The sequence below is a fragment of the Canis lupus genome, chromosome 9 (genome assembly GCF_003254725.2).
Source record: "Canis lupus dingo isolate Sandy chromosome 9, ASM325472v2, whole genome shotgun sequence".
Lineage (NCBI taxonomy): Eukaryota > Metazoa > Chordata > Mammalia > Carnivora > Canidae > Canis > Canis lupus.
Window position 1 is genome coordinate 37,428,387 of NC_064251.1, and position 27,243 is coordinate 37,455,629.

General features: G+C 35.2%; 1 protein-coding gene across 3 annotated transcripts in view; it reads left to right on the top strand.

Moving 5' to 3' along the window:
- Window positions 1–27,243, top strand: part of USP32 (ubiquitin specific peptidase 32) — a 217,935-nt gene that overhangs the window by 143,985 nt on the left and 46,707 nt on the right. For all 3 annotated transcript variants that reach the window (XM_025440746.3, XM_025440747.3, XM_035720943.2), the window contains exons 7-12: window positions 25–132; window positions 2,282–2,397; window positions 2,956–3,018; window positions 5,989–6,072; window positions 12,851–12,912; window positions 22,258–22,360. In XM_025440746.3, the coding sequence (XP_025296531.3) occupies window positions 25–132; window positions 2,282–2,397; window positions 2,956–3,018; window positions 5,989–6,072; window positions 12,851–12,912; window positions 22,258–22,360 (536 nt within the window). The remainder of the gene's footprint in view (window positions 1–24; window positions 133–2,281; window positions 2,398–2,955; window positions 3,019–5,988; window positions 6,073–12,850; window positions 12,913–22,257; window positions 22,361–27,243) is intronic.

Sequence of the window (27,243 nt, forward strand, 5' to 3'; positions counted from 1 at the left end):
GGTGTTTTTTTTCCTATTTCACAGGTTTGTTTAATGCTTTTGATGAAAATCGTGACAATCACATAGATTTTAAGGAGATATCTTGTGGGTTATCAGCCTGTTGCAGGGGACCCCTGGCTGAAAGGCAAAAATGTAAGTATGTTAAATTGTGTTAAACATTTAATTTAAACAATTAAAAGTTTACAAATTGTATATACAGAGAAAAATTTAGCATTCATCCATGTAAAATTATCTGTGTATTAAGGCTTGAATTTTTATCATGTTGTCAGGTTGGCAAAGAGCAATCTCGTGTTGAGGTTTTGCTGAGGTCATTCTAAGGATTCAATCTTCTCTTTGTGATTAATAATGGAATTGATTTTCCTGATGAATTTGCAGTTCATGATAAGTGCACTACATCAGTCACAATATATTTGACAGTGTTAAGCATTTAGAAAATATTTTCTGCCACTTGTATACATTAATATTTTATTAGTAAGATGAAATTTACGATCAAAACAATTTTATTAAATACTAAAATGGTCTTTTAAACCTAGCTAAATGTTATTATAACATAATTTACAAGCATAAGTACATTACATTATTAAATCTTAACCATATTTGAGAAAATTCAGCAGCTTACATTTAATTGGAATCTAATTCTTTTTTTTTTTTTTTTTTTGGAATCTAATTCTAATGTATTTACTAGGGTCATCATCTCTGTGTCTTTCCAAAATACAGCTTCACAAATGTCACCTATTTTGGGTGTGCAATTTGGTATTTTAATCTTCTTTTGTAATACTTACTATGGTGCAGTCAGTTGATTTAATAGCATAATTTTATGGAAGTATATTGAGATAGATAATTATTTAATCTTAAAAATTCAGCATTCTTCCCTGATAATAAACCATTACTACAGTCTGGCTTTTATAGTAAATTATTTGTTCTCATTAAAGTTCTAATATTAAATAAGCTGAAATCTTTACTTCTCAAGTGAGGTTAATTATCATCTTCAATTTGTTTTTAATTTCTTTTTTGGGCAACCCGGGTGGCTCAGCGGTTTAGCGCCACCTTCAGCCCAGGGTGTGGTCCTGGAGACCCGGGATCGAGTACCGCATCAGGCTCCCTGCCTGGAATGGAGCCTGCTTCTCCCTCTGCCTGTGTCTCTGCCTCTCTCTCTCTCTCTCTTTTTCTCTCTTTCTTTCTCTCTGTGTCTCTCATGAATAAATAAATAAAATCTTTAAAATATTTTTTCTTTTTTGCTGATGGACTAACAGAAGTCAGCAAACTATTGTGATTTGGAGTTAATTAGAAATGTGCTGATATTTCTTTTCTTTTTTTTTGATATTTAAGATTTTATTTACTTAGAGAGAGAGAGAGAGAATGCACAAGTTAGGGAAGGAGCAGAAGGAGAGGCAGAAGCAGACTTCTTGCTGAGCAGGGAGCCTCACACAGGGCTTGATCTCAGGTCCCTGAGATCATGACCTGAGCCAAAGTCAGACGCCTGACTAAGCCACCCAGGCACCCCTGTGCTGATATTTCTGATTCTTAGCGTGTTGTATATTAACTTCATCGAAGAGTTGAAATTTTTCTTTGGCAAAAAAATTGAGTGTGTATTAATTACATTAGAGAGGCAGAGTAGAAGCAGACCATCTTTAGAACACCAAGTTATTACATTTTTTTTTTTTTTTTTTGAAAGAGAGAGAGAGAGAGATCATGAGTACGAGGCTGGGAGAGGCAGCAGGGAGAGAGACAGTCTCAAGCAACTCCCCACTGAGTGTGGAGCTCAAAGTGGGGCTCAATCTCATTATCCTGAGATCATGACCTGAAGCCAAAACCAATAGTCAGACACTTAACTGACTGAGCCACACAGGTTCCCCACCTGTTATTGATTCTTAATGTAAATGGAATATATTTAACATTATAAAAATCAACTGCAATGATCAGTTTTAAATATTATAAATTAATTTAAAGGCTTGAATTATCTTCTCAAAACCTGTGAGGTATTATATAGTAACTTAACCCTTTTTTATTAGTTTGCAAGGAATTTAGCTCTAGATTTGGGAGAAGGATAGGACTCCATAACCTTGGTAGTGATTCAGAGAGAGATTTATGAAGTATGCAGGAAGTCCTACAAGTTCAGAGGACTTTAATGACATACTATAGTTTGCTCCAGATGAGAACTTAATCCAGAATGTACTTGCTTGAGAAATTTAAGTGATTCTACTAGGGCAGCTTCTAGTGAAAGACAATGTAATTCAGAATAGAAAAGTAACTTCCCTCCATAAGAATTTCTTTTCTTTAGTTTGCTTCAAGGTGTTTGATGTTGACCGTGATGGAGTTCTCTCCAAGGTTGAACTCAGAGACATGGTGGTTGCACTTTTAGAGGTGTGGAAGGACAACCGCACAGATGATATCCCAGTAAGTACTGATTGTATACATATTGTTGCATGTGAACTTCCAATAGGAAAATAGAGTAGAGAATTTAAAAAGAGAGCGAGAGAAAAGGAGTTGTTATTACTTTGAGTTGCTGTATTCTGCTACTACTCAGAATATTCATAGCTGAAGATAAAAAACCAGGAGGAGAATGTGCCTTAAAAAATTTAGTAGACTAAACTTACTGTAGGAAAATTCTCTTTAATTTTTTCAAAGCAAATCTAAGAACCTATTTATTTAGGTAATTTTTTAAAAAGTACTTGACTGATGATTACTAGAGGGGAAGATCATGGGGGATGGATTAAACAGGTGATGGGTATTAAGGAGGGCACTTGTTATGCACAGTGGGTGATGTATGGAATTGTTGAATCACTATATTGTATACCTGAAACTGATAACAAGACTAAAAATATAAAATATTTTTAAATTTTTTAATAAAAAAATTTTAAATACTTGGCCAAAATACAGTATACTTTAGCCATTGAATAATAAAAATGATAAGTACTCTTTTCTAATTATTCCTTTGGATTTCTGTTTATAAAGGAGCTGCATATGGATCTATCTGACATTGTAGAAGGCATATTGAATGCGCATGATACCACAAAGGTGAGTCTAGCTAGAACTAGAACAAATTATATTCTTTAGTAAAAATACCATGTGGTCTGAAGTAGGATATATAGTTTATATACATATTTGAATCTCTTCTGCATCACCTCCATCAAGTGCTTATTTGGACGTACAGTTAGAGTACCTCTAAGTTGTCTCTAAAGCTAGCACATTTGTCTTCTTTTTTCTTTAATTTAAAAATTTTATTTATTTATTTGAGAGAGAGAGAGCGCACACACAAACAGGGCTAGGGGGAAGGGCAGAGAGAGAAGCAAGGCTCCCCAATGAGCAGGGAGCCCAACTTGGAACTTGATCCCAGGACCCCAAGATGGTGACCTAAGCTGAAGGCAGATGCTTAACTGACTGAGCCACCCAGGCATCCCAACCCATTCCATCTTTAAATAACTTTGTTAAGTATTTATATATACATTTATATTCTATAAGCTAGATATTTTATAAAAATAAGGTAGACACAGCCCTTGTCATCTGTAGTTTATGATATTATTTTTCCCATTTTAATAAGTTATGGTAGGGCTAACTTGATATTGAGCAAAAGAAGTCACACAAAAAAGGACATTTAATTTGTGATTCCACTTATATGACGCTCAAAACAGAGGCAAAACTAACAGATGGAGATAAGTATTAAAATAGTGATTTGGGGATGGGTGGATTAATTGGGAAGGACCATAGGATATCTGGGATGATGGAAAAAATACTTTTTAAAAGATTTTATTTATTTACTTGAGAGAGAAAGTGCATGAGCCGGTTGGAGAGGGATCAAAGGGACAAGCAGACTCCTCACTGAGTAGGGAGTCCCACAGAGGGCTCCAGGCTCCATCCCAGGACCCTAAGATCATGACCTGAGGCAAAGGCAGACTTAAGCCAGGCGCCCCAATGGAATGATTTTTTATCTCAATCTGGGTGATGCATACATTCCTGAGTTATTATTTTTAATACTGTTGGTAAAGCTCTCTCCTGAATTATTTAATGTCAGCCAAATCATGTAATACCAGGAATAAGCATATATTTTATGAAAAATAAATTTGTGATTTTTTTTGACAACATTTATTAGTAAGTATATTATTATAGATATATTCCTTTGGCTTATATTACTATACTCTTTGTGGCCCTGTATGAAATTGAGAATAATGCACATATGTGAGGCATGTTTGAGTTATTTTGTGTCTTTCCATTCAAACATTGACACGTACCAAGTACCAGATTGGTAGGATATAGTCCCTAATGGTATAACAAAGGTTAGAAAAAAATAGTGAAATCAGATTTTTTTTTCTTCAATCACAATTCCAGAAGGAATCATTATAGTCATATTAACTGATGCTCAATAGAAACAAATAATAGAAGTGAGTTTTACAGGGCTTGAGCTTTGTTTGGCAACAGTCTTCTCCCTCATTTACTTCTCTCCTGAAAATTAAGATGCCACTTCTACTAGATAGGCGTAGAAACCTGAAAAATTTGTTAGAAAATGCCTCATGAAGAGTTATAATTTCTAACACCTCTTTTCTGACTGGTAAACATATTTATTATTGCTGTCTAGTTTTATGTTAAGATTGAGTTTCTTCTTCTGGCTCTACTCTGAAAATTAACAAGAGAATTTAGAGGGGCCTGGGTGGCTCAATTGGTTGAGTGGCTCAGGTCATGATCCTGGGCTCCTGGGCTCCTGGGATCAAGCCCTGCATCGGCCTCCCTACTTGGAGGGAAGCCTGCTTCTCCTCTCCCACTCTTCTCTTATGCTCTCTCTGTCACTCTCTCTCTCCCAAATAAATAAAATCTTTAAAAAGAAAAACAAAAAACAAGAAGATAATTTAATTCAGCTGCTCCATCTCCATGTAGCAATGATAATGAAATGGTAACAGTTTACAGTAAAACTTGGACTTTTCAGCCAAACCTATTAACCATAGTCACCAGAGACAGATTATGTCATTATTACACTTCTTTTTGTATCTTTAGATTTAAAATTAACATGCAAAGAAGAAACTGTATTATATGAACTAATAATTATAATCACAGTACTTTAAAATCTTTTATCATATATGGTTATCATGTAGTGAAAAGAGAACATATCAGTACCATTAAATTATAAAAGCCAAAAACATTACTTCATCTAGAATTGAATACATGCAGTAAAAAACATTTGATTATAGTTTTGCTGAAAAGAAAAAAATAAATGTTGCTTTTATATGTATATGTAATTTTTTGTACATGTTGATACCACAAAAATTTTGCTTTATTCAACTTATAAATTGTTCGATTGTTTTTTGGGAAAATTTAGTGTAGTTATTCATTTTTGATATGTCAAAAATTTATTATCAAGTTCCTTTAAATATCTAAGAAGTTTGATAGTATTGTGAGATGTTTCTAAGAAGGTCTTAGAAAATTATTAGAGTGAAAGTGCATAATCCAGAGAGTCCGCTAGTTGCTTTCAAAATTTGTAAATATGGGACACCTGGGTGGCTCAGCGGTTTAGCACCTGCCTTGGGCCCAGGGCGTGATCCCAGAGTCCTGAGATTGAGTCCCATGTCAGGCTCCCTGCATGGAGCCTGCTTCTCCCTCTGCCTATGTGTTGTCTGCCTCTCTCTGTGTCTCTCACAAATAAATAAATAAAATCTTTTTAAAAAATTTGTAAATATTACACTTTCCCTATTCAGAGCCCTTTGTGGCTTTCCATAACCAGAAGATAATGTGAGTTATTTCCTAGGTCTTATTGGAGGAATGAAGATTGTTGGTGATAAATTATCCCTATTACCATTGACTGCTTTGATAGAGTTTTGTTACTTTTAAACTCCTCCTATATGGTCTAGTTTTCAGATGAACACATAGCATCTACTTTAAATTATTGGTTTTGTTTTCAGAAAAATTACCAATATAAATTTAATAAACCAGATTTTATTCAAATGCTATAAAAATGAGGACATTCTTAACATGAGATCTTCTAAAATATTTTTCTTTCAGATGGGCCATCTTACTCTAGAAGACTATCAGATCTGGAGTGTGAAAAATGTTCTTGCCAATGAATTTTTGAATCTCCTTTTCCAGGTATGTTTAAGGCAAGTGACAGGTATAGAGAGTAGTAGTACCAATAATTCTACATATTTTTCATTGTGTAGTAGTTATTACAATATTCAGCTATAAAACCACATATTATAAAAAGAACTACATTATCCTGTATACACCTGAAAGATGGTTAAGGTAGAGTATAAAAGAGCCCTTTGAAGCATCTCAAAATCATGACATGGGAGATGAGAAATTATATAGCTGATTATGTTTATTTATCTTATAAGTCATGGTAGACCAGCATGTTAAATACATGGAGAATAGTTTAGATTGCAAAAATCATCATAATTTTGTATTTTTCTTCACTGTTCTCTTTTTTAAAGGCCTTCCCTAACAAGTCAGGCAGTGTGAACAGAAAGATGGATTGTAAGTAGGCAGCTGTAAAATTTTCAATGTACACAGTTTCTCCAGTTAGGAGATTATCTTGGCTGCAAAGCTGTTTCTAATTTTATTTTTAAACTCTAGAAGAACCAAGAAAGGTTGAAGGAGGAGCGAATAAGTGCCAGGAATGAACATTCAGTCATAAGACTTGCCAGATTTCCATTATTTTCCTGGTTAGAGTAGTTCTCTTGCTCTAATTAAGAAAAAGTAATTTATAATTTCCCATTTTTTATAATTCTTCATATATAAATATTAAGTTGATTTAGTAGTTGGTATTTTAGATTCTTCTGTCATGTGCTTCTATTGTAAATAAAGAAAAATTTGTCTGTGCATGGCTGTTGGAATAAATGGAAATTGGTCTCTTCCTGATAGCTAGTGACTAGTTACTATGTATATAAAACATATATAATCTAATAAGCTTGTAATATCCATTTATATCAGTCAGTTGCTCTACAATCAGTTAGTTTACAGCAGGGATTTAAGTAGATGGCTTTATAAAATATAAACATGTATAAAAATTCTATAAATCACTAAACAGAAATGGCTTTCTTGGTAATATGAAAATTAATCAACTATTTTTATCTCATTTAAAATAACATCCTCAGGGCAGCCCTGGTGGCGCAACGGTGTAGCACCGCCTGCAGCCCAGGGTGTGATCCTAGAGACCTGGGATCGAGTCCCACGTCTGGCTCCCTGCATGGAGCCTGCTTCTCCCTCTGCCTGTGTCTCTGCCTCTTTCTCTCTCTCTGCATCTCTCATGAATAAATAAATAAGATCTTTTTAAAATAAATAAATAAATAAAGTAAATAAGTAAGTAAGTAAATAAATAAAAAATAAATAAATAAATAAAATAACATCCTCATTAGTTTTTCTCATAACTGTATAAAACATTTAGATCACCAAGGTTTATGTCCATGTCATCTTGTAGCTCTCACATAGCATAGCATTGACTTTTTTGTATTGTCTTTTCTATTTTCTCTTTCTTATCAAGGACTTTCAGTGGCACTATTTTTCTATGACTAACTTATAAACATATGCTTGAGATTTACTTTTGTGTATATGTGTTTCGAACATTATATTATGAAGAGCTGAAAGGTAGTTTTCATTGAATACCTATCACCCACATTTTAACATTGCATTTTACTATATTCGCTTTATTTCATATACAACATGCTTTTAAAACTGTATGTTCACTTAATATATGAGTAAGAAGACTTTTATCCTGAGTTGTTTTATTTTCTATGTGTCTTAAAATTGGTAGAGTTAGTTGGTAAGTTTGGCAATAGAAGCTTGAATTACGCTCTTAGTTTATTTGCCAAGATCCTTATTGGCCAAATGTTTTGGTATTTAAGTGTAACATGTATAAGTGTCAATAAAATTAGAAAACCATCGCTGTAGTAATATCTTTATTTTTTATCTTTTTTGTAACTCAATGCCCAATATTTTGTAGAGGAATCAGGGTCTTGTTTCTTGTGTTTGTCAAAAAGCATCAAATTTCTAAAAAGCCGGGCAGCCCCAGTGGCCCAGCATTTAGCGCCACCTTCAGCCCAGGGTGTGATCCTGGAGACCTGGGATCGAGTCCAATGTTAGGCTCCCAGCATGGAGCCTGCTTCTCCCTCTGCCTGTGTCTCTGCCCCGCCCCCCCATGAATAAATAAATAAAATCTTAAAAAAAAAATTTTTTTTTTCTAAAAAGCGTGATAGGCAGAAAAATGCCCACCACCTCCACCACCAGTTATCCATGTCCTAATCCCTGGAACCTGTGTGTATGTTATCTTACACGGCAAAAGGAACTTTGCAGATGTGTCAGGTTAAGGACTCTGAGATAGGGAGATTAGCCTAGCAGATGGTCCTCTGTAATCACATGAGTCCTTAAAAGTAGAGCACCTCTTCCAGCTGAGGTCAAAGAGAGAGAGGGAGGGAGGGAATGGGAGTAGGAGGAGGTGACATCAGAAGAGTTAGAGATGCAAAGTTGCTGGTTTTGAGATAGAGGAATGGGCTATGAGCAAAGTAATGTGGGTGAACTCTGGAAGCTGGAAAAGACAGGAAATGTATACTTTTATTTTTTTAAATATTGATTGATTGATTGATGATAGAGAGAGAGAGGCAGAGACACAGGAGGAGGGAGAAGCAGGCTCCATGCCAGGAGCCTGATGTGGGACTCGATCCCAGGACTCCAGGATCACACCCTAGGCTAAAGGCAGGCGCCAAACCACTGAGCCACCCAGGGATCCCCAAATGTATTCTTTAACCTCCAGAGAGGAATGCAGCTCTGCTGATATCTTGATTTTTAACCTAGTGAAACCCATGTCTGACTTTTGACCTACCGAACTTTAAGATAATAAATTTGCGTTAAGATACTGAACTTGTGATAATTTGTTACAGATGCAATACAAAACCAATGCAGGGATATCTGGGTAGCTCAGTGGTTGAGCATCTGCCTTTGGCTCAGGGTGTGATCCTGGGGTCCTGGGATTGAGTCTTGCATCAGGCTCCCTGCAGGGACCCTGCTTCTTCCTCTGCATATGTCTCTGCCTCTGTCTCTCTCATGAATAAATAAATAAAAACCTTAAAAAAAAATGCAGAGGGAGATCATCCATATTTATGATTTGTAAGGCTCAGCATCTTAAAGATATCAATTCTCTTTAAGTTGATTTGTGGATCTGGTGCACTAACAGTCAAAATCCCCAAAAGTTTAATGTTGTCATTGTTTTTGTTGAACTTGACAAACTGATTGTAAGTACATACGGAAGTGGAAAGAGCCAAAAGTAGCCAAGATAATGTAAAGAACAGTATTAGAGGACTGAGGTTACTGGATATTGGAGCTTCTTATAAAACAGCAATATTAAGACAATGTCTTACCTACGTGAAGATAGACATAAGTGGAATAATATTGAGAGTTTTTAAACAGACCTACATGTATATGATCACTTGATTTATAACCAAGAAGACATTGCATTGCAGATGAGGAGTGATCTTGTCAAATAAAGGTGTACTAGGTCAATTGGTCTATCTCCTAGGGGGAAAAAATGCATCATTATTCCTACCTCATGCAATAGATGAAAATTACTTCCAAGTGGGATTATAATGTAATAAATTTGAAAGGTAAAATTAAAGCATTTAAAAAATAATGTACAAGAATATTTTAATGACTGAGGTGGCAAAGAGTTCTTTAAAAGGATACAGAAAGCATTAACCACAAAGGAAACGTTTTTAAGTAAAATTGAGGTTTGTTTTTTTTTTAAATGGGAGATACCATTAAGAAAGTGAAAAGATAAGCCATGCAGTGGGAGAAGCTTTTTTTTTTTTTTTAATTTTTATTTATTTATGATAGTCACACACAGAGAGAGAGAGAGAGAGAGAGAGAGGCAGAGACATAGGCAGAGGGAGAAGCAGGCTCCATGCACCGGGAACCCGACGTGGGACTCGATCCCGGGTCTCCAGGATTGCGCCCTGGGCCAAAGGCAGGCGCTAAACCACTGCGCCACCCAGGGTTCCCTGGGAGAAGCTTTTTATAATAAGACTGTGTCTAGAACATACAGAGAATAAAAATCAATTAGAAAAGGGTAAAACTTCAATATAAAAATGTATAAGGAGGGGATCCCTGGGTGGCTCAGCGGTTTGGCACCTGCCTTTGGCCCAGGGCACGATCCTGGAGTCCCGGGATCAAGTCCCACGTCAGGCTCCCGGCATGGAGCCTGCTTCTCCCTCCTCCTGTGTCTCTGCGCCCCCCCCCCATAAATAAATAAATAAATCTTTTAAAAAGTATAAAGAAAACCTGAAGAGATGCTTCACAAAAGAGAATATCCAAATAGTTAATATTTAGATAAATGTTATGAAAAGGGGCCCCTTAGTCATCATGGAAATACTATTAAAACCACATACGAGGGATCCCTGGGTGGCGCAGCGGTTTGGCGCCTGCCTTTGGCCCAGGGCGCGATCCTGGAGACCCAGGATCGAATCCCACATCGGGCTCCTGGTGCATGGAGCCTGCTTCTCCTTCTGCCTGTGTCTCTGCCTCTCTCTCTCTCTCTCTCTCTCTCTCTCTCTGTGTGACTATCATAAATTAAAAAAAAAAAAAAAGAAAAAAACCACATATGAGGGGATCCTTGGGTGGCCTAGTGGTTTGGTGCCTGCCTTTGGCCCAGGGCGTGATCCTGGGGACCCAGGATCGATCCCATGTCAGGCTCCCTGCGACGAGCCTGCTTCTCCCTCTGCCTGTGTCTCTGCCTCTCTCTCTGTGTGTGTCTCTCATGAATAAATAAAATCTTTAATAAAAAAAAAATATATATGAAATACCAGTAGACATGCCCCAGAATGGTTAGTTTTTAGTGATATGAAGTAATGGTTAGGATAACGAGAACTTGGAATTCTGAAACATTGCCAGGAGGCATATAAATTATTACAAATACTTGGAAATTGCCTGGCAGTATTTATAAAAGCTGAACATATGCATACCCCATGACTCATGAAGTCTACCCCATATATAAACCTTACAGAAATGTGTATATCTAAGCACCAAAAGACATACAGGTAAGTTCTTGTAACTTGTTATAGCCCAAAACAGAAAATGACCCAAATATGTATCAACCATAAATACATAAACAATAAGTAAATTGTGGCACATGCATAGAGTGGTATACTGTAACACAATAAAAGTAAGTATAATAGTGCCACACATAAAAACATGGATGAATCTTATATAACTTGAGTTAAAAATACTAGACCAAAAAAATTCAGAAGCAGGCAAAACCTACCTATTCTGTGTTGATAGAATTCAGGATCATAGATACATCAAAGGGGTTCAGTTGGGGTGTAGGAAGGAACCCAAAGTGGGATTTTAGGTGAGATAGCAGTGTTCTGTTTCTTGTCTGGGTAAAGATTTTCATAGATGTTACTTTGTGAAAAGTCACTGAACTGTACACTTAAGATGTGTTCACTTGTAAGCATGAATACTATATTTCCATTTTCTATAAGTTGTTTTGATATAAAATAGGTTTTGGGGCACCTGCATGGCTCAGTCACTGGTTAAGCATCCGATTCATGATTTTGGCTCCGGTCATGATCTCAGGGTCCTCAGATCAAGTCCTGCATCAGGCTCAGTGGGGAGTCTGCTTGGGGAGTCTGTCTCTTCCTCTACCCCTTCCCAACCTCTGTGCCTGTGTACATGCACACCCCTCACCCATAAGTAAATAAGTCTTTTTTTTTTTAAGATTTTATTTATTTATTCATGAAAGACAAAGAGAGAGAAAAAGGCAGAAACACAGGGAGAGGGAGAAGCAGGCTCCATAACAGGAAGCCCGATGTGGGACTCCATCCCGGGACTCCAGGATCACGCCCTGGACTGAAGGCAGGCGCCAAACTGCTGAGCCACCCAGGGATCCCCAAATCTTTTTTTAAAAAAGGTTTCAAAAGCTCAAGTGTTTGTCAGTGTTAGAATGGATGAAACAGATAGTGGTGTGTTCAAACCGTGGAATACTACTCAATGATAAAAATGAACTGCTGCTACATAGATAAATCTGAAAAACTCAATTTGTGGATTTTGTTATATAAATGTTACCTCAGATGGTAAACAAAACTGTAAACATATATTGAACTCTGTGGTTAATGTTAGCCATGCTGATGCATTTATGAAAAACTGTACTAATGTCTATAATTTACTTTGAAATGCATCCAAAAATTAAGATGGATTGAAGGATGAATTAAGGGATAGATAGGTGAAAGTATAATAAAATGTTAATATTGAAATCTAGGTAATGGGTATGATGTGTTCAATATAAAATTCTTTCAACTTTTTTTTTGAAAATTTTCATGAGAAAATATTGAAAAAATTACATCTTTTATGATGATATTTAGAGAAGGCAAATAAATTAAGCAGGAAATGAGCCTCAAAAAACATATTTAGCATTAGTGGTAATAATTTTTATCTTTGAACTGTTTAAACTGCCACCCATTTCTTTTGTCTCTTATATCTTCTTCATCTTACCTTCATCCCCAGGTGCCATGATATGCTGTTCAGATTTCAGGAATGAAAATAATATTCTCTGCATGAGATATATTAAAATATATAGTATCAATGAAATATTCTGGAAAATGGTTCTTTTCTTTCTTCATTCTCTCTGTCTCCCTTCTACCCTCCCTCATTCCTTTCCTATCTCACACAGAGATTTGGAGGTTGGTCTCTATTGAACTGGTTCATTTAAAAAAAAAGTTTAAAGTTCAAATTTGCTCAAGTGAACCTTTGATAATTTATTAGTTGAAAGCTGTTGCTAATTCAGATTCCCATCTACACAGTGGAACTTGTGCAGAGAATGTGAAATATAATATAGCCCAGTCATTGGCACCAGTCAGTGAAGTTTGATTTATCACTTTTTCTCTAGGTGTGTCACATAGTTCTGGGGTTAAGACCAGCTACTCCAGAAGAGGAAGGACAAATTATTAGGTAAGTTTGTAACTTCAATCTGTGTAGTTTTCATTTCATAGTTGAGATTTCTGACACCAGAAATATATTAATAAATAACAACATGTCCCGTTTTAATACAATCATTATGGTGAAACTTTGTTTCTCCAAATTAATCTCATATTGAAATATTTTTGCTAAAGTAATTTCCTGACCAAAGGATTGGATTGATTTAGAAGTCAAATTCTTTTTAGCATTAAAATTGAGTTGAGTACTGAATTTATTTTTTTTGAAATAAGACATTTTATAAGATAAAAGGTAGCAAATTTTCCTTACTGCAAGACAATTCATGTTTATTGTAGAAAGATTGTAGGGGATCCCTGGGTGGCTCAGCAGTTGAGCGCCTGCCTTCGGCCCAGGGCCTGATTCTGGAGTCCCAGGATTGATTCCCACATCAGGCTCCCTGCATGGAGCCTGCCTCTCGCTCTGCCTGTGTCTCTGCCTCTCTCTCTGTCTGTCTCTCATGAATAAATAAATAAAATCTTAAAAAAAAGAAAAAGAAAGATTGTAAAGTAAAGGTAAACAAAAAGCAAACAAATGCCCATCATCTCTGTATTTACAGGTAATGCTGTTGACATTTTTTCAGCTTTATTGAGGTATAATTGACATCTAAAATTGTAAAGTATATAAAGTATACAATGTGATTTGATATATGTATGCATTGTGAAGGATTCTTTCCATTGAGGGAATTACTTGCCCCTCACATACTTTTGTGTGTGTGTGAGAATATTTAAGTTCTACTCCAACCCCTCACATACTTTTTTTGTGTGTATGAGAACATTTAAGTTGTACTTAGAGTTACACACTATAGTGTTATCAAGTGGTAGTCAACCATGTTATACGTTATATCTGCAGACTTAATTCATCTTATCATAAAAATTTGTACCCTTTTTCACCTATTCTCTATTAACCCCAACCCCCAGCAATCGCTTTTCTACTGTTTCTGAATTCAACCCTTTTTTTTTTTTTTTTAAGTTTCTACATATAAGTGATATATACCGTTCAATATTTATCTCTCTTTGGCTTCTATCCTCATCCATGTTGCTGTAAATGGTAGAATTTCCTTAAGACTGGATAATATTCCATTGTATATATGTACCACATTTTGTCCATTCATTCATTGTTGGATACTTGTTTCCATATTTTGACTTTTGTGAATAATGCTGCAAAGAATATGTAATTAAAGCTATCATCTTCAATATAATGATTTTGTTTCCTTTGGTTATATACCCAGAAGTGGGATTGCTAGATCATATGGTAGTTCTTTTTTTAATCTCATGTAAAACGTGGTTTTTATATTCCCATCAGCAGTGTATAAGAGTTCTTTTTTCTCAACATTTTTGCCAGTGTATATTATCTCTTGTCTTTTTGATAATAGCCATCCTGACAGGTGTGAAATGATACCTCATTGTGGTTTTGATTTGTATTTCCCTAATGATTAGTGATGTTAAACATCTTTTCATGTAGCTGTTGGCCATTTGTATGGCTTTTTTAGAACAATGTCTACTCAGGTTCTTTCCCATTTTTTAATTGATTATTATTTTTTTACTACTAAATTGTAAGAATTTCTTATGTATATATTTTGGATATAATCCCTTATCAGATCTGTGGTTTGCAGATATTTCTTCCCATTTCATTGATTGCCTTTTAGTTCTGTTGATGGTCACACTATTGACACTTTTATATTCCTATACCCACATATGTATGTATGCCTTTGTTAGAATTTGTAATTTTTTAAAAAAAATTTCAAAATATTGTTTTATTTTTGGCCTCATTTTCACTGCAGATCATATCAAATGACCCTTTTACATATCAATAAAGCCTCTTATAATTTCAATGACTGGCACAGGCCTTGTTCATCCCCTATTTTTAATCTGTATTTTTAAAAATACAATTTAGTAAAAAAGTCTGTATCCCTTCGGTTATGTATTTAGGCAGAATTACCTGAAGTAAAATATCTTGGTTAATAAGCATGTGTGTTTTTTATAGCTATGATTGAAATTTTTTTATTCAGTTTTTTTTTTTTTAATTTTTATTTATTTATGATAGTCACACAGAGAGAGAGAGAGAGGCAGAGACACAGGCAGAGGGAGAAGCAGGCTCCATGCACCGGGAGCCCGACGTGGGATTCGATCCCGGGTCTCCAGGATCACGCCCTGGGCCAAAGGCAGGCGCCAAACCGCTGCGCCACCCAGGGATCCCTTTTTATTCAGTTTTTGATACATTAAGTATCTTTCAGTACTTTAGTGTTACCATAATACTATACATTTGTATAGAAAGTTTCAGAAACAGGACCAAATCTCTACTAAACTTTGCCTTTAGAATAAATTCAATATAAAAAAAAAGAATAAATTCAATATACAGTTTTGTCACCTAAAAGTAGTGTGTATACAAATTTTCTATTTTTTATTTTTATTTATTTTTTAATAAATGTTTATTTCTTTATGATAGTCACAGAGAGAGAGAGAGAGAGAGAGAGAGAGAGAGAGGGGCAGAGACACAGGCAGAAGGAGAAGCAGGCTCCATGCACCGGGAGCCCGACGTGGGATTTGATCCCGTGACTCCAGGATCGTGCCCTGGGTCAAAGGCAGGCGCCAAACCGCTGCGCCACCCTGGGATCCCTACAAATTTTTTAGTAGTTTCTTCTGGTGTAAGACTGCTTGATAAAAGAAAGTTTACTAAAACAGAGTTGTTTGAATGCCTGAGAGGATTAGGTAGTCAATATTTAAAGAAGAATGCCAGTTGAGATTCAGATTAATTGAAGTAGCAAAGTATATTTTCCAGTTTTAAAATGTTTTCATAAAAACTCTAGACTCATGTAATCTTTTTAATTTTCATGCTCAGAAGATTCATTCTTGTTTATAATATTCATATGTTGACAGAGTTGTTTGAATCTTTTTCTGATTTTTAGCTCTCATTTAGAAAATGATAAATACATTAAGTGTAGGGGCACCTGGGTGGCTCCATGGTTGAGCATCTGCCTTTGGCTCAGGTCATGGTCCCAGGGTCCTGGATCAAGTCCCACATCAGGCTCCCTGGAGGGAGCCTACTTCTCCTTCTGCCTACGTCACTGCTTCTCTGTGTGTCTCTCATGAATAAATAAGTAAAATCTTTAAAAATAAATAAATACATTAAGTGTACAAATGAGGTATTGTAAACAAATACTGAAAGACTTTTATGTAGCTGCAGTAGCTTTGTTTTTCTTACAGTATTGCAATCTAATTTCATCACATACTAATATCTTCTGAAGTCAGCATGACTTAGTATAGATACTAAGAATGCTATCTAGATGAGTACCGGGTGATGTATGAAATTGTTGAATCGCTATATTGTACACCTGAAACTAATATAACACTGTACGTTAACTGGAATTAAAATAAAAAGAAAATATTGATTAAAAAAAGAATTTTTTAATCTTTTTTTTTAATTTTTTTTAATTTTTTTCTTTTTTTTAAAAAAAGAAAAATATTGATTAAAAAAAGAATGCTATATAGCTCTGTGTATATATTTCTTGGCTTAATTATTTAGCAAATGCCTATAACATCCCTATTTAAAAATATAATAGTGGTATAATCACATGTCTTTATAGAATTTTGTTCTTCGCACAACAGTTCCACTTTGCATTATTTCATCTATTCCTTAGAATAACTGCATTAAATTACTGTCACCATATCATTTTATAAAAGAGGAAACTGAGATTGACTGAAGTTGAAGGACTTACCAAAAATTGCATGAAAGTGACAGAATCAAGTCTAGGACCTTTTTCATTGAAAACACAAATAATCTGCTTTCTGTATTCCTTAATTTTCAATAAATCTGAATTTTAAATTCTAGATTCTAACTTGGTTAATTTCATTTGTGATTTTTGAGTTTAGTTTGATTTTGCCTCCATTTTCATGTCTGATTTTTAAAGGATGAATCAGGTTGGTACTATAAGCAATGAAGTGAATGAAATACTTCTAACTTAAAGATTCAGTAATTTGTTTCAAAATTAGTATCATGATTTCTGCTGTGGCTAGGTGAAGAACTCAGCAGATCCTCTCCCTGAAAAGCAACTGAACAAAATATAGTAACACTGTACAAAGTTGTCAGCAAACTTTCAGGACTCTGGAAATTGACCAGAGGTATTCAACAAGTTAGGAAGCATTTATTCAAGTATTATTTATTATTAAACTACTAAACCTCAGTAAGAATAGTGGGAATCCATAGTAATTTTATCTGGGCTGGCCCCATTCCCTCCTATGCAGCATGATAGTTTTACCAAAGCAGAGGTGACAAGGCAGACTTAATTTGGAATAGAGCAAGAATGAGTGCCTGCCTAAGAAAAAAATGAATAAATAAAATAGTGATCATGGTGGCAGTCAGGGAATGTCATTAGCTTTTGGTTGAAATATTAGTCAAGGAAAGTAACAAAGAGATCCGGAGAACAGTATAACCATAGTGTATATTGATAATCTTCCCCAATCCCAAATGAACTGGATTGTATATACAAGGCTATGCTGAAGCTCAGCAGAAACCACAGAAGACTTTAGCTATCGATTCATTCCTGATTGAATGTGAGACCTTGCACATGCAGAAAATACAAACCAAGGAAAGTTTGTAAACTGCCTGAACTTTGCATAATTTCCCAAACTGAACTGATATAAGAAAAAAGGCGCACATGTCACTGACTCAAGATGTTTTAGCACAGCGCCTCACCAGTCATTGGCTGACCAGTAAGTTATACTCTCCTCAAGGAGGCCAAACTTAAATGTAAGAAATAATAATGAAGAAAACAGCAGCTTCACACTGCATGAGAAACAGACTATAGAATTGTCCAGGAAGTCATAAGGCAAAACTCACAGGCAGTATCAGAATACAGAGTTGGTGAAATATATTATGAAATATGTCCACTTCTCAGTAACAGAAGATCATGAAACATGCAACAAAATAGGAAAACATGACCCACATACCATGGTGGTGGTAGGGAACAATACTAGTTAATAGAAACTGTCACTGAGGTAGCCCCAGATGTCTGACTTAGAATACAAAGAGTTCAAAGCAGAATTATAAATATTTTCACTGCTAAAGGAAGCTTTGTTTAAAGAATTAAAGGAAAGTATAATGATATTAACCAATCAAATATAAACTATCAATAAAGATAAAGATTTAAAAAATGAACTAAATGGAAATTCTGAAGTTGAAAATTACAATAAATGAAAATTCATTACAGCGACTCAGCAACAGATTGGAGCTGCAGAGAAATAACCAGCAAAATTGAGTATGGATAAATAGATTTTTCCAATATGAAGAACAGAGAAAATAAAAATGAATAGAACCTAAGATTGTAGAACACCAGAGACAACTGTATCAAAACACACATAATAATGGAAATCCCAAAAGGAGGAGAGAAAGGAGCAGAAAAAAATTTTTGACAAAATAATGGCATAATACCTTCTAAAATTACTAAAAGTTGTTAATCCAAGAAGCTCAATAAACTTACAAGGAGGTTAAAAACAGATCCACATCTATAAACATATCACAGTCAAACTGTTCAAAACTACAAAAAAGAAGCTCCTAAAACTAGAAAGAGATAAATGACTCCATCTGTAAAAGGCAACCCCAGTAAAATTAATGGCTGACCATTTGTTTTTAGAAATGATGAATGTCAGTAGACAGTGGGATGACATTCAGAGTGCTGAAGGGGGAAAAACTATCAACCCAGAATTCTTTATGCAGCAGAACTATCCTTCAAATATAGGTAATTTGAAAACATTCCCATATAAACACTGTTGCAAGTAAACACGTTTCAAATGCTGAAGGATTAAAATAACTTAAAATACTGAAGGAACTTCTTCATGCTAAAACAAAGTGACCCTAGACAATAATTTGAACTACACAAAGAAATCTAGAGCACCAGTAAACTTAATAAGACAGTATAAATATATTTTTCTCTTTCATCCTTTTAACACTTTAAAATACAAAACCATAAGACAATAATTTGAAAGCTATGTTCCAAAGATGTCCTATGCATGACAATAATAATATAATCAAGAGAACAGGAAGTGAACTATATTTGAGCAACTTCTATAGTTTACTGAAATAAATTAGTATTAATCTGAAGTAGCATGTATTAAGCTTTATTTTATACCCCTAGAGCAACCAATAAGAAAATAATCCCAAATATAGTCTTAAAAATAATAATTAAAATGATATACTAGAAAACGATCTATTTAGTACAAAAAGGGAAGTAAAGGAGGAATAGAAAAACAAAAATTAAAAAAATACTTGAGACAAATAGAAAATAACAAAATGGTAGACACAAATCCATATCAATAATTACCTTAAATATAAATGGATTAAGTGATTATCAAAAGCTAAAGATAGACTGATTTTTTTAATCTAAATACTTGAGATTCAAAGACACAAATAGATTGAAAGTAAAATGATGAAATAGCTATAACCAGACATAGGGTAACCATAAGAAAGCTGAAGTGGATGTACTGATACTAGGAAAAAAATGGTTTTAGGCAAAGAATTGTTACTACAGGCAGACATTTATAATGATAAAAGTTTCAATTTGTCAGAAGATAAAACAAAATTATAAATACATGTGCACCCAACAGCAGAACACCATCCAACAGCAGAGTACATATTCAAGTACACATGGAATATTGTACAGGACTGACTATATATTAAGCCATGGATTATTATACTGTGGCCCTTGGCTAACTTTGGTCCATTGCTTGATTGTATATAGCCTGCAAGCTAAAAGTGTTTTTTTTATGCTGTTTTTGTACACTGAGAACCACAAAGCCCAGCTGAGAGAAGTTAAAATCTAAAGAGAGATCAGTTAAAGCTATTGAGACTGAGGAGTAAAAAGAAAAAAGAACAGAGGAAAATGAACAGAGCTTACTCGACCTATGGAATAGCAGCAATCATACCAGGATACATGCAATAGGAATCCTAGAAGAAGGGAGAAAATGGCAGAATATTTGAAGAAGTAACGGCCTTGAACTCCAAGAAGGATAAAACTCTTAAGTGATTCACACCAAGACACATTATAATTAGATCGTCAGAAGCCTAAGGACAGAGAAAGTTTTAAAAGCAGGAGAAAAACTACCCATCACATGCAGTAGATCCTCAATAAGATTAGCAGCAGATTTCTCATCAGAAATCTTGGAATCCAGAAGTGAGCAGAATAGTATTTTTATTCTGTATCTGGGAAAAGTATTTTTTCAAGTGTGATTTGGATTTTAAGTTGAATTCTTATATGTGTGACACTAAAAGCATGAGCAACCAAAGAAAAAATAGATAAAATTGATTTCTTTATAATTTAAAACTTCTTTTTTTTTATCAAAGGACATTATCAAGAAAATAAAACAACAACCTGCAAAATGGGAGATAATGTTTGTAAATCTAGATCTTCCAGGAGTCAAGTAATAAGAATATATACAGAACTCCTACAGTTCACCAACAAAAAACTCAACTAAAAACTGGGCAAAGGACTTGAATACACATTTTTCCAGAGATGACCTACAAATGGTCATCGAGCACATAGAAAGATGTTCAAAGTCATTAGTCATTAACTCAAAACATAGTGATTCTACTTTGTACTTACTAGGCTGTTTATAATTTTAAAAATTTTAAAAATGGAAAATAAATTTTGTGAGGATGTGGAGAAATTGAGACACTGCTACAAAACTGGTAAAACTGTAAAATGGTGTAGACTGCTATGCAAAAATATTGGTAGTTCCTCAACATGGAATCACTATTTAATCTGGCAATTCCACTTCTAGGTATATACCCTAAACAGTTGAAAACAGGAACTCAAATAATTGCACACAAATGTTCATAGCAACACTATACACAATAGCCAGTAAGAGGAAACAGTCCACATAGCCATTAGTGGATGAATGGATGAACAAAAAGTGGAATATGCAAGCTATGGAATATTATTCAGCCTTACAAAGGAATGGTGTACTCATGCATGCAGCAACATGGATGAACCTCACAAATGAAAAAAGCCAAATAGAGAGGGTCACATATTGAATGATTCTATTTATATGAAATGTTCAGAATAGGTAAATGAATAGATGCAAAAAGCAAAATGGTGCTTGTCAAGGGTTTGGGGTAAGGGAGTAATAGGAAATAACTGCATAGTGTATAACTGCTCAGTTGGCATGTGTGAGAATGTTTTGGAGAAATATGCGTAGCAAAGAAGTGACTATTTTAAAATGTATAATTGAGTGGCATTAGTACATTCAAAATATGTTACCATCTTATGTTATGAATTTCTCCTCCATAAAAACAGATTTTTTTTTAAATCCCCATGGATGCCACTTCACACCCACTTGAACATTTATGATAGAAAAACAGACAATAACAACCATTGCCAAGAATATGGAAAAACTAGAACCATTATACCTGATGCAAATGTTAAGTGGTGTGGCCACTTTGGAAAACAGCTTGCCAATTTCAAATTATCAGATGTTAGGTGAATAAACAAAATATGGTGTATACACACCTGTGGAATGCATTATAAATAGTATTTCGAGGGGTCAGTCAGTTAAGTAGCCAACTCTTGATTTTGGCTCGTGATCTCAGGGTCCTGGGATTGAGCTCCATGTCAGGCTTCATGCTCAGTGAGGAGTCTGCTTGAGATTCTCTCTCTATCTCTCCCTTTGCCCCCCCCACTTGTGCTTTCTCCCTCTTTCTCTCTCTCTAAAGAAAATAAATGTTTAGAAAAATAGTATTTGCAATGGAATAACAAAGCACAAAATAATGATAATTTGTTACAACATAGATGAACCTCAAAAACATTATGGTAAGTTAGAGAGGCCAGATGTTAATTTAAAAGACCGTGTGTTGTATTATTCCATTTATATGAAATGTTCAGAAAAGGGAAATTTGTAAGAGATAAAAAATAGAGTAGTGGTTTCCTGGGCTGAGGTAGTAACAGAAATTGACTAAAAGTGGGCACAGGATAGCTTTTAGGGGTAATGGAAATGTTCTAGAATTGGATTATTAGATTGTGGTGATTATTGCATATGTCTATAAATTTACCACATTTGACTTATACTCTTAATTCAGGTAAATTTTATGTTACGTAAATTATTCCTCATTAAAACTATTTTTAAAACATCAAATATGAAGCTTGATAGTGGTTTTATGACTCCTGAAATTGACTTATCAGTGTTTCACTAATTGAAACTCTGGTAGTCTCCCAAGTATATCTGTCATGTTTTTCCTTTGTAAAGATTTCTAATGATGATTTCTGGATGTCATTCTGTGTGGTCATCTGTTTCATATACCATTTAATGTATTGAATTTCTATTGTATGTACAGAGGATGGTTAGAACGAGAGAGCAGGTACGGTCTGCAACCAGGACACAATTGGTTTATCATCTCCATGCAGTGGTGGCAGCAGTGGAAAGAATATGTCAAATATGTGAGTATGCTTCCCTTTTGCATATTCATAGGATTTTCAACTCCATCAGACTTTGTTGACTACTGGCCAGTAATAAAATGGTTCGATGTAGATAAGGATTTGAAGGGGCAAGAAATGAGTAACTGTGTGATACTTCTAGGGACCAACCTCTGTGCTTACACTTCCACGTAAATTTCCTCTCTTGCAACAACTCTGTGAGGAAGGTAACAATAGACATGGGGCTGCATGTATATACACCTTACGTATTTAATTAAATCCTCACGGTATCCCTGGGAGGAAGGTGGTATGAATTTACTTTACTTGTGACGAACCTGAGGCTGAGATTAAAGGTAACCTAAATATCTTGCTTAAGGTGGAAGTTCTGGGATCAAACCCAAGGACTGACTGACTTTTAAGCCATTGGTGTCTCAACCACATCATTTACATTATCCTTTATTTATTCACCTTTTTCATCAAAATGTTGAAGAGCCTTGTGTGGGTAAGAAGTGTTGATTTTCTATTTAAGAAAGTTAATATCAGGATTAACATTAAAACTCAATTTCTTTTTTTTTTTTTTTTTTTTTAATTTTTATTTATTTATGATAGTCACAGAGAGAGAGAGAGAGAGGCAGAGACACAGGCAGAGGGAGAAGCAGGCCCCATGCACCGGGAGCCCGACGTGGGATTCGATCCCGGGTCTCCAGGATCGCGCCCTGGGCCAAAGGCAGGCGCCAAACCGCTGCGCCACCCAGGGATCCCCCAAAACTCAATTTCTTAACAATAATCTGCCAAATAAAGGGTTAAAAGGGACATTCTCATTAGTGAATATTCTCATCTTACTTAAAATAGAATGAATTTTTCTTCAGAATTAAAAGACTCAGAGTAATGCCAGGAATCAAATTTCTTCCTACCTGGAGAGCCAGTTGATATATAGACACATTGTTAGTTGTCAAATGATCACTAACCTGATTATTTGATTCATATATTCTATAATGTCCTTTTCTGTCATTGTTTGTCAGAATATTGGTAGACTGATTATATTATCTACTTCATTATTCTGCCTGGTTCTTTTTCCATTTTGCAGTTTTGATATTGGTTTTCACATATAAAATACATTAATCGATACTGTTGAAGGAGTAGAAAAGTAGGCAAATGACTTCAAACCTTGTAGGTAGATAATGATGGTGATTGTAAACAGAAAATGAAAACAGTGGGGTAAAGCATCACAGTCTATTTTGAAATGCTTTTTGTCCTTTATATTCTTAGATTGGCCTTAGAATGAATGGTTCTTAATGTCTTACTGGCTATAGACTCAAAGAGTAACCTCATTTTGTATTTTGTATTACTTTTCATTTCCTGTAGGAACACCGGTAGAGGTCTTGTCCTTAGCAGCACAACCCTTATAAACAGACAGAAGTGCACTGCTGAGAACACAGACCTGATTTGCTCTTGCCTGCCATAACTCTTCTACACATTAAAAGAATTAGTGGAGGGTGGTAAGGGAGAGATGTAGAGGGGAAAATCTACACTTAAGTATCATATTCTCTCCACTCTGGGATTCTATATTACTGTCTAGTATGCATCTGTCAAATGCAGGCTTTAAAGTTTACTTTAAAATGAAACTGCTTAGAGGCACCTGGGTGGCTCAGTTGGTTAAGCATCTGACTCTTGATGTCAGCTCGTGTCATGCTATCAGGGTCATGAGATCAAGCCCTGAGTCGGGCTCCATGCTCAGCTCAGAGTCTGCTTGAGATCTGCTGTACCACCACCACCCTTAACCCTGCTGCTCTCACATGTGTGCTTTCTCTCTCTCTCAAATAAATAAATAAATATTTAAAAATTTTTTTTATTTAAAAAAACGAATAAAATGAAATTGATTAAATTGGTGAGAAAGATATCAGTTTATGTGTAGGGAAGGGTAGCAGAGACTTACGGCAACTTATTTAATAAGGGAAAAATGTAAATTGAATAATAGTCCTTTCTGAAGATAATGTTAATTAGAAAAGTGTTCTTTACTAAATAAAAGGCAACTTCCTTTTAAATGCATAACTTTTTAAAAAAGTGATATTCTGGGCCTTGTCTGTAAATGAGATTAAGAACAGTAACCTCTATCATAGGATGTTATGAAGATTGAAGGAGTTGATACATGTTAAGCATTTAATTTTTTTTGAAGATTGTATTTATTCATAAGAGACACAGAGAGAGGCAGAGACATAGGCAGAGGGAGAAGCAGGCTCCCTGCAGGGAGCCGGATGTGGGACTTGATCCTGGGACTCCAGGACCATGCCCTGAACCAAGGGCAGCCGCTCAACAGCTGAGCCACCCAGGCGTCCCCATGTTAAGCCTTTTAAAACAGTGTCTGGCACATAGTAAATACTCAGAAAGTATTAGCTAATAGTCTGAGAGAATAGTATAAGATAATAGAGTGAGTTTGTACTCCCTGTGTAGAGTCCTAGTCCTGCTACTTGCTGTATGACCTTGAAAAAGTTACTTCTCCTTTCTCTACCTCAGTTTCCTCATATGAACCAAGTTACTCATGATACCTATTTCAATAGGATTGTTACAAAGAATTAAATGAATTAACATATGTGAAGCACTTAGCTCCATGTCTGGCAAGTAGGACCCTATGTAAAATTAGAGGAAGTAATGGTAGTAATACTAGCAGTGGTTTTAGCAGCAGTAGCAATAGTAATATTTATTTTTCCATTATATATGGTAATTTTGGCAAATGCTTTAAGGAAAAAAAAATCAGTGTTTTTATTGTGTTAGATAATTTGATCTTCCTTAGTCTGCCCACCTAATAAGATATCAGTTAACCTTTAGTTAATGTCTCTTTATAAAATGACATATTTGCTCATATGAATTACTGTCTGTGAGAGCACCCTGTATCTTTCAGACAGTAGCATGCCTAAGTAGAGACTAATGGAACAGGAAAAATAAACAATCCATTCTCAGAAGTGGTTTGCCTCAGATATAAATGATTGGCTTGAGTTTGAATATTTGGTTTGCTCATGGGATCTGTTCTTTAATGAGCCAAAAGTTTTTCTACTATTTGAAATCTGTTGTACAAATGTAAATGGGGAGAAATAGTGAAATCTTTTCTGTTTGTCATCATTGTATTTTTTTTTGTCTTCCCTCCTATTTTGAGACCTGAGGGAGCAGCTCTTACTACTCATGTACAGATTTTACTGTTTATTGTGTATTATTAGTTATTATGTGACTTTGGAGTTAGACTTTAAGCACTTTTTTCTAAATTTAGAAACGAAGCCTCTGAGGCCCTTTAGGTTTCCTAATTGCGTGGAGTTGTATTGGGCAATTACTTTAGTACCTGATCTAGATCTCTCTCTTTTTTTTTTAAGATTTTATTTATTTATTCATGAGAGACACAGAGAGAGAGGGAGAGAGGCAGAGACACAGGCAGAGAGAGAAGCGGGCTCCTCCCGATGTGGACTCTATCCTGGGTCTCCAGGATCACGCCCTGGGCTGAAGGTGGCACTAAACCGCTGAGCCACCCGGGCTGCCCTGATCTAGATTTCTATAGCTCAGGTCTCTTGATTCCTACCTTAGTACTTTTTCTGTTACTCCCTACTACCTTCCATTTTTTTTTGAAAACCAGCATTGCAGACTAATGAAATATAAAATTGGCATAGCTAGTAGTTGTTTAATTTCATTAATGTTTATAGTATACATATGTATAGAAAGAAGTAGCATGATCACTGATAGAGAAGAAAATGAGACCTGACCCTTATTTTGGAACATGAGTAACCACTGATAACAACTCAAAAGAAGTTATGACATGCTTAAAATAGAATTATCTTACATTAAATAAATGCCACATGGCCCTTTTAAGAATCATTGACTTAGAGAACAGGAAAATCTTTCATCATGGGTGAAATTTTACCTACCTAGAGACCTATCTTCCTGAAAACACAAAGTAATTGCTAATAGTTCTAGACCCAGAAGTCAGTAAAAATAAAATAAGATCCTTTGACTTTTTTTTTTCCTTTGACATTTAAAGGGAAAAAAATTTCCCAGAGCAACTGGAAATAATACTCAGAAAGAACCAGTGAGTATGTACATGACTATAATTGGTTTGTTTTACATTAGAAAGAAGGAAAGTAGTCATAAGATTAGTCAACTGAAAATGTTGACAATTTCACTGAAAGCTAAGGGTGGAAGCAATGACCTGAAAAATAGAGCAGAGAAAGGGGAAGAAAGAACCAGAGTAATGTTGACAGTTTTAGGCAATGCTGGACACTGAGAACAGTAGATTCCTAGGATAGAAAAGCAAGCCACACAGTGAGAATATAGACCCACTCTAGTTGGAACTTTGGAAAATCAGTGAAGAAAAGCCCTTATTTTCTAAGTCTAGAAAGGGTCTCATTCACTACACCATGTGAAAGCATGTAGTATAATGTGCAGTCACTGCAGGCAAAGATTGCAGGCTCTGAAAAGCTATTAAAATTATTCTGTTGCTGGATTATTGTAAAACTTTAACAGACTTAATGACTGGTAATATTTTTATCACCCCATTTTCTTTTTTTTAAAGATTTTATTTATTTATTCATGAGAGAGAGAGAGAGGCAGAAACACAGGCAGAGAGAGAAGCAGGCTGCATGCAGAGAGCCCGATGTGGGACTCGATCCCAGGACTCCAGGATCATGCCCTGGGCCCAAAGGCAGATGCTCAACCCCTGACCCACCTAGGCATCCTTATCACCCCATTTTCTTACCAAAGATATCTATAACAAACTTAAAATATATGGAATAGAGAAATGAATATAAATTTTAAAAAGAAAAAAAAAGAAAAACAAAACAAAACAAAATTTCAAAAAGAGTTACCTGAAAAAAAAAAAAAAAGAGTTACCTGTCAACCATATAGTTATGTAGACATCACTTAAGGTC